Below are 8,804 nucleotides of genomic sequence, written 5' to 3'. Positions count from 1 at the left end.
TTTGATTTCAATTTAGAAACTGTTAATTGTATATATCAGTCTGAGTACTGTTTAACTATCATTTAAGTTAAAACATATTTTGACTCGTTCAGTTTAGGGGAATAAGGTTACTGCAAGTGCTTTTTGTGTACTTTTCTTATAATTTTGACGATTTGTAAGGCAGTAAAAGTTCAATTGTTAAGTTAATATTGACATTAAAAGACCTCGGGCTCGGGTACCAAATCAGATACAAAAGGAACATTTACCAGAAGAATATTGTGAAGGAACGTATGCATCTAGGTCTGTCCGATTAGAAGTTCTGAAACAAACTGTTTAAAAAACTTATTGTTGGAAGAGTTTACCTACTGTATTCTTAGATCTGATCTTTACGAATCTATTTCACGATTACTTACAGATCAAAAGCATCAAGTATATTTAGCATGAAGTTGTTGGGCATAATAATCATTGGTCAGTTACAAATGAGGTCTGTATAGGGTGTTCATGCCTGATTTATTAAATAAGAAATCGTAATTTTGAAAAGTTTGATACAAAATATAAAATCCCCTCATTTTGTAAAACTATCATTTAGTGTTATTCGCATTTGGATGCTAATTTTTTTTTTATCAAAATAATTATATGATGTTATGCCATTAAATCGGTCCGTTTTGATTTCAATTTAGAAACTGTTAATTGTATATATCAGTCTGAGTACTGTTTAACTATCATTTAAGTTGAACATATTTTGACTCGCTCAGTTTAGGGGAATAAGGTTACTGCAAGTGCTTTTTGTGTACTTTTCTTATAATTTTGACGATTTGTAAGGCAGTAAAAGTTCAATTGTTAAGTTAATATTGACATTAAAAGACCTCGGGCTCGGGGAACTGAACATCCCTTTTTGTTAAGAGGTCTTTTAATATCAATATTAACTTATCATTGAACTTTCACTATTACTAATGTCCTGATTCATTTGTATAGCCTCGCTTATATTTCTACCTTTTACAAACCTTTTCTGATCGGTATGAATAATTTTAGGCAATACCATTTTAAGTCCTTCTTTGAAATAATTTTAATAATCAAAATTTAGTAAAGTGAGTGGTCACCCTTTTTTATATTTTCCCTTTCCCCTCCTTTATGCAATAAGGTTAATACCCCCTTATGTTGAGAGTTACTCAATAAAGCATCATTACAAATCACTTTTAGTAAACTAAAGAAATCGCCTTTTATTATATCCCAGTATAAAACATAAAATTCTGATATTATACCATCTTCGCCAGGTAATTTGTTTTGTTTGAGTAATTTTACTACCTTTTTCTACTTCAGAGATATTTATATTTCTATCTAACATTTCTTGAGCTTTCTTACTTACCTTGTCTACCATAAATTGACAAAGTTGTTCGTCCGTTGTTTTGTCCCACCCTTAGCTTCCGTGGCAAAAAGTTTAGTATCAATTTTACGTGTTCATTTAAGATTGAATCAATGTCACATTTATACTCATTTTTTTCTGTTTTTACAAGTTGCCATAGTTTGTTCTGCCCAATTTTTTTTCTAAATTAAAAAAGTATTTTGTAGACTTCTCCCCGTCTTCGGCCCATTTAGTTCGTAATCTATTTTTTACGGAGACTGTTTTTTTAGTATAATATTCCTTAATTTCATTTTCTAATTCTAAAATTTTGTCACCTGATTTATTTGATTCTTTTAATTGAAGTTTCAATTTTTCAAGCTGTGTTTCTAAATCAATGACATTATTTTGTTTTGATAAACGGTTTAGGTTTTGACCAATTTCCATGGTCAAAAATAAACATTCCACCACTCTTGAATGCTTTTGAATCGGTTCTTGCTTTTAACCCAATTTTCTTAAAACGTTTCAAATGCATTTGAAAATTCATCAGTCTTAATTGTATTTAGATTCATGATCCACATTCATAATCCTTTTTCAAAATCATATAATTTTATTTTTGAAGTAACTACATGTATGTCATGATCACTAAATGGAAAATTTCGTTAAAAAAAAATATTATCGTGATTTTGAATTGCCTCTTTGAAAATTATACCGTCGATTTAATGGAGATTTAGATCGCCATATATCATCTAAATTAAAATTCAATAGAAGACTTTTCAACTCATTTAAGCCGCTATCATTATTTTGGTGTGAAGGGGACCTTTCTAGTTTCCTATCTAACGCACAATTAAAATCTGCTAAAAAAAACTATTATAATGATCTGTGCCATCATCTGAATACAAGTTTTTATTAAAGTTTTTCAGGTTATCAAAGATACTCAGATATTTTTTTTACAACAAGACACGATTAATTGGACACAAATGTCAAACTAGAGGCTCTAAAGAGCCTGTGTCGCTCACCTTGGTCTATGTGAATATTAAACAAAGGAAGCAGATTGAAAATTGACTACAAAGGTCAATAACTCCTACAGGGGTCAATTGACCATTTCGTTCATGTTGACTTATTTGTAGATCTTACTTTGCTGAACATTATTGCTGTTTACAGTTTACCTATATCTATAATAATATTCAATATAATAACCAAAAACAGCAAAATTTCCTTAAAATTACCAATTCAGGGGCCGCAACCCAAAAAACAGGTTGTCCAATTCATCTGAAAATTTCAGGGCAGATAGATCTTGACCTGATTAACAATTTTACTTCATGTCAGATTTTCTCTAAATTATTTGGTTTTTGAGTTATAAGCCAAAAACTGCATTTTACCCCTATGTTCTATTTTTAGCCGTGGCAGCCATCTTGGTTTGATGGCCAGGTCACGCCACACATTTTTTAAACAAAAAACCCCAAAGATGATTGTGGCCAAGTTTGGATCAATTTGGCACAGCAGTTTCAGAGAAGAAGATTTTAGTAAAAGATATATAAAATTTACGAAAAAATGGTTAAAAATTGACTTTAAAGGGCAATAACTCCTAAAGAGGTCAACTGACCATTTTGGTCATGTTGACTTATTTGTGAATCTGACCTTGCTGAACATTATTGCAGTTTACAGTTTACCTATATCTATAATAATATTCAATATAATAACCAAAAACAGCAAAATTTCCTTCAAATTACCAATTCAGGGGCCGCAACCCCAAAACAGGTTGTCTAATTCATCTGAAAATTGCAGGGCAGATAGATCTTCACCTGATTAACAATTTTACCCAATGTCAGATTTGCTCTAAATGCTTTGGTTTTTGAGTTATAAGCCAAAAACTGCATTTTACCCCTATGTTCTATTTATAGCCATGGCGGTCATCTTGGTTAGTTGGCGGGGTCACCGGACACAATTTTTAAACTATATACCCCAATGATGATTGTGGCCAAGTTTCAAATAATTTGGCCCAGCAGTTTCAGAGGAGAAGATTTTTCTAAAAGATTACTAAGATTTACGAAAAATGGTTAAAAATTGACTATAAAGGGCAATAACTCCTAAAGTGGTCAACTGATCATTTTGGTCATGTTGACTTATTTGTAGATCTTACTTTGCTGAACATTATTGCCTTTACAGTTATCTCTATCTGAAATAATATTCAAGATAATAACCAAAAACAACAAAATTTCCTTAAAATTACCAATTCAGGGGCAGCAACCTAACAACAGAATGTCAGATTCATCTGAAAATTTCGGGGCAGATAGATCTTCACCTGATTAACAATATTACCCCATGTCAGATTTGCCCTAAATGCTTTGGTTTTTGAGTTATAAGCCAAAAACTGCATTTTACCCCTATGTTCTATTTATAGCCATGGCGGCCATCTTGGTTAGTTGGCGGGGTCACCAGACACAATTTTCAAACTAGATACCCCAATGATGATTGTGGCCAAGTTTGGTTAAATTTGGCCCAGTAGTTTCAGAGGAGAAGATTTTTGTAAAAGTTAACGCAGGACGAAGACGACGGACGACGACGACGGACGCCGGACGCCGGACGCAAAGTGATGAGAAAAGCTCACTTGGCCCTTCGGGCCAGGTGAGCTAAAAAGATGGAGCAATATACAATTAAGATAATGTAAAAAGCTAAATATGATATTTAAGTTGTGAAATTAATGATATGAAAGATATCATTAAGGTGCAAACTCCTTAACAAAAGTTAGGTTTTATAGAAATGTATGATGTCTCGAAAAAAAATATTGTCTAAGGGATAAAAAGAAATCATAATGTTTGATTTTTTCATTTACAAATTTAAATAGAATATCAGTTAATACATGTAATGCTAAAAAAGTTGATTGAATGAGGGTGTGTCTAATTTCAAAGCTTAAGGTTGGTATCGTAAAGAGATCTTGTAAGAACCAACATAAATAAAGGCAACAGTAGTATACCGCTGTTCTAAATTCATTAATCGATTGAAGAAAAAACAAATCTGGTTACAAACCAAAACTGAGGGAAACACATCAAATATAAGAGGAGAACTATCCAACAACAGAAACACAACATTAAAATGTAACATCCACAGGAAACGATCTATGATATAACAATGGCAATTTTACTAACTTGGTACAGGACATGTTAATAAAAAAAAAATGGTGGATTGAACCTAGTTTTGTGGCATGCCAAACCTTCTGCTTTTATGGCAATATTAAAATGACAACATTACATGATAGGAATATAATACAAATAAATTGGATAGCATATATGACAGAGAAACACACGAATAATAGCTAACAATCAGAACCAGGTTTCAAATTTTAATACGGCAGACATTGGCGTATAGACCGGGCTTTCACCAGACGTACAGAGAAAATTGACAAAGTCCGTATACGTTAGTTGCACACCAGAGGAACGCAAAAAATCGTTAAACGACCGTTGCGTAAGTTTGAAGTGCGTCTAAATGCAAAGATAATCACTTGTTGAACTCTATACATCCAAGTAGTTTTGATTTATCATTAAAACTGTCATCCAGCTGTAGCGTGTGCTAAGCGTATACTTCACGCTACACGCACGTCATATATACGCTATACAAGCGCGTTGAAAATGCACCAGATAAGTTTGAGACACGATAAAGGCACCTTGTATACGCTTCAGTATCGTTCGACTCCAAACTACATGTATGCACGTGTTAAGAAGGTTCTGAAAAATTAAGTATAGCTACATTTGGAAGTAATACAAAAAAGGTGAGAAATCTTGACAAAACAACAATTAATCTTAAGTCTACCGAAGGAGAATTAATTCCTATTAAAGTTTTAATTGTACCAACCATTGCTTCACCACTTCAAACTCACAACATAGGAATAACGCAGAAGTTTTCATAATTACGTGGTCTACAATTAGCACACCCAGTCATAGAAGGAGAGCAATTTGAAATGTCCTTATTAATTGGAGGTGATTTCTACTGGGACATAGTTCAAGACAAAATAGTGCGTGGAAACGGTCCAACCGCAGTTAGCTCGAAAATTGGATATTTACTTTCCGGTCCTGTCCCTACACGAACCAGTAATGCATCTTTCTCAATGATGAATATACTAGTATGTCACAAACAAGAAGAGTGCGATCTTGAAAAATTTTGGAAGCTTGAATCATTGGGAATTGACGCTAAAGAACAAAATGATCCAGACCTAGCTGAATCAATTGAAGATTACTTACAAACCTCTATTACGAAGAAAAATGATAAGTATATTACGAAATTACCATGGAGAGAGAATGCGCCAGAACTACCGACAAATGAAGACATCGCAAAACGCAGAACGGAAAGCGTTATTCGTCGACTAAAGAAGGATCCCGAGATGTTCCGAAAGTATGGTGAGATAATTACAGACCAAGAACAAAGAGGATTCATTGAAAAGGTATGTGATGAAAGTACATGCACAAACAAGGTTCATTACATTCCGCATCATCCCGTAAAAAAGGATTCAGTCACCACCCCGATATGCATAGTATATAACTGTAGTTGTAGAGCAAATGACAGTAGTCCTTGTCTTAACGATTGTCTAGCAACATATCCACCAATTATGACTGATTTGACGGAGATATTATTACGCTTTAGAATGTACAAATATGCAGTTACAGCAGATATTGAAAAAGCATTTTTGCATATTGAATTAGATGTTGATGACAGAGATGTCACAAGATTTTATTGGTTAGAAAATCCCATGGACACAGAAAGCCGTTTGATTACTTAATACCGGTTTAAGGTTGTACTTTTCGGCGCCACCTGCTCGCCATTCATGTTAAGCGCCACGCTAATGAAACATTTTAGAGACAATCCGTCATCTACATCAACAGAGTTACAGAGAAATTAATAAGTGGATAACGTTCTGACCAGTTTTACAGATAAACAATCACTTTTGAAATTCTACACGGAGTCAAGAAAATTATTGTCAGAGGCAGGATTCAACTTACGGTCTTGGAATTCTAATAGTACGGAATTACAGAACGTCGCAGGAAGAGACGAGATCTGCGACAATGACGACATAGTCAAAATTTTAGGCATGAGATGGGATAGGGAATCCGACGATTTGAAATTTCAACAGATTGAGTTTATGGAAAAGGACAAAATGTTAACAAAGCGTGAGGTTTTGCGTACATCGTCTAGAATTTTCGACCCCCTCGGATTAATCACGCCAATTACGGTGAAAGCTAAGCTGTTTATGCAGACTTTATGGAAAGCAAAGTTAGATTGGGATGAATGTTTGTCCGACGAACTGAGAAATAAATGGCAGGTAATAGCTTTAGATATCGAGGAGGCTACCAAAATAGTATTTCCACGAATGTTAACGGAAGGAGTTATAAACGAGAAAACGTCACTACATATTTTCACAGACGCCAGTCAGTTAGCATACTGAGCTTGTGCTTACTTAGTTACAGCAAATTCATCGGTCATCGTCATGGCTAAAAACAGAGTAGTACCCGTAAAACCGATTTCATTACCACGTTTAGAACTACATTTTTGTAATGGGCGCGCTTATCGGCACCAGATTAGCAACACATCTTCTTAAAGTCATAACAACAGAACATGTTACATCTTCTGACATCAGACTCGGACTTCTCTTGAACTGAATTTTAATGTGCGTATTGTTATGCGTTTATTTTTCTACATTGGTTAGAGGTATAGGGGGAGGGTTGAGATCTCACAAACATGTTTAACCCCGCCGCATTTTTGCGCCTGTCCCAAGTCAGGAGCCTCTGGCCTTTGTTAGTCTTGTATTATTTTTATATTAGTTTCTTGTGTACAATTTGGAAATTAGTATGGCGTTCATTATCACTGAACTAGTATATATTTGTTTAGGGGCCAGCTTAAGGACGCCTCCGGGTGCGGGAATTTCTCGCTACATTGAAGACCTGTTGCTGACCTTCTGCTGTTGTTTTTTATTTGGTCGGGTTGTTGTCTCTTTGACACATTCCCCATTTCCATTCTCAATTTTATGTGTATATGTGGAGCGATAGCCAAATTGTTTTGAGTTGGATTAAATCGTCAAAATTTTTTAAACCGTTCGTAGAAAATCGACTTAAAGAAATACGAAAATTAACAGAGAATGCTGAATGGAATTATTGTCCAACAGCTAACAATCCAGCTGATTACTTAACTCGCGGAATTTACGCTAAACAACTTTATAACAACAGCTTATGGATGAACGGTCCACAATGGATTTTAAATCGTGAAAATTGGCCGACATGGACGAGGAAAATTAATAAAGAATGCAGCACGATGGTAACTGTTAGTGATGAAAATACAGACGACGAAAGTACAAATGCTTTAATTTTAACACAGACAATTTCATGTATAGATATACAACGATACAGCTCTTTAGAAAAGGCAATTAGAGTAACAGCATACGTCATGCGTTTTATACAGAATTTACGGAATTCAGGAAATAAACGATCAATCGGTTTTATCAGTGTTGAGGAGCGATGTAAAGCATTAGAAGTGTTAATAGTAACAGTACAACAGGAAACATTTAAGGATGAAATTGAAAGCTTGAATTCATCTTCACAGAAAAAAGTGCCACTAGTTCGACAACTTAAACTATATACAGATAAAAATGGATTACTACGTTGTACCGGGAGAATTCAAAACGCAACTGTGAAGGATAGTACTAAATATCCGTTGTTATTGCCAACACACCACAGTCTTACGTCCTTAATTGTAATGGATGCACATACAAAGACTTTACATGCCGGACTTAACAGTACAATCGCATATAGTCAACAGAAATATTGGATACTGAGAATAAGACAGTGCGTAAAATCACAAATTCGTAAATGCGTTCAATGCATTAAAATATCAGGAATGCCTTAACTTACAGCGCACCCGATCCGCCACCGCTTCCTAAAGATCGAGTCAACTACGATTATCCTTTTTCAGTAACCGGCGTCGATTTCACTGGAGCTTTGTATACAAAAGGAAAACACAACGAATTAAGCAAAACATATATTTGTTTATTCACTTGCGCCGCTACACGAACTATACACTTGGAGATAGTCACAGATTTAACTGAGGAGTCTTTCAAAAGATTTGTCGCTCGGAGATCTACACCAAGCATTATGTTGTCCGATAATGCAACAACCTTCAAGGCAGCCGCCGAAAAGATTACAAGATCAAGCAAAGACAACCGAATACAAGAACAACTTGCTGATCAAGGAACTGAGTGGAAATTCATACCCAACCGAGCACCGTGGTTTGGAGGCTTTTGGGAACGCCTAATTGGACTCACGAAAAAGTCAATTAAAGCAATAATAGGAAAGTCATGTGTCACTACGGAAATGTTGAATACAATTGTAATCGAAATCGAGGGAACTCTAAACAATCGTCCTATAACTCACATTTCTACTGATATTAAAGATCCCGAACCGCTGACGCCAGCACACTTTGTATATGGTCGTCGACTTGACAA

General features: G+C 34.9%; 2 protein-coding genes across 2 annotated transcripts; both read left to right on the top strand.

Annotated features, from left to right (window-relative positions):
• The first annotated feature begins 5,276 nt into the window (after window positions 1-5,276).
• On the top strand, window positions 5,277-6,092 carry LOC134697723 (uncharacterized). The gene has a single exon (XM_063560006.1). It carries the CDS (start codon window positions 5,277-5,279, stop codon window positions 6,090-6,092), a length of 816 nt encoding a protein of 271 aa, XP_063416076.1.
• A 1,526-nt stretch (window positions 6,093-7,618) lies between these two features.
• LOC134697721 (uncharacterized) lies at window positions 7,619-8,209 on the top strand. Its single transcript, XM_063560005.1, has one exon. The coding sequence runs from the start codon at window positions 7,619-7,621 to the stop codon at window positions 8,207-8,209; it is 591 nt and encodes a 196-aa protein (XP_063416075.1).
• The last annotated feature ends 595 nt before the right edge of the window (window positions 8,210-8,804 follow it).

The sequence above is a fragment of the Mytilus trossulus genome, chromosome 14 (assembly GCF_036588685.1).
Source record: "Mytilus trossulus isolate FHL-02 chromosome 14, PNRI_Mtr1.1.1.hap1, whole genome shotgun sequence".
NCBI lineage: Eukaryota > Metazoa > Mollusca > Bivalvia > Mytilida > Mytilidae > Mytilus > Mytilus trossulus.
The sequence above is the reverse complement of the archived record's forward strand: the minus strand, read 5'-3'. Positions and strand labels throughout refer to the sequence as shown.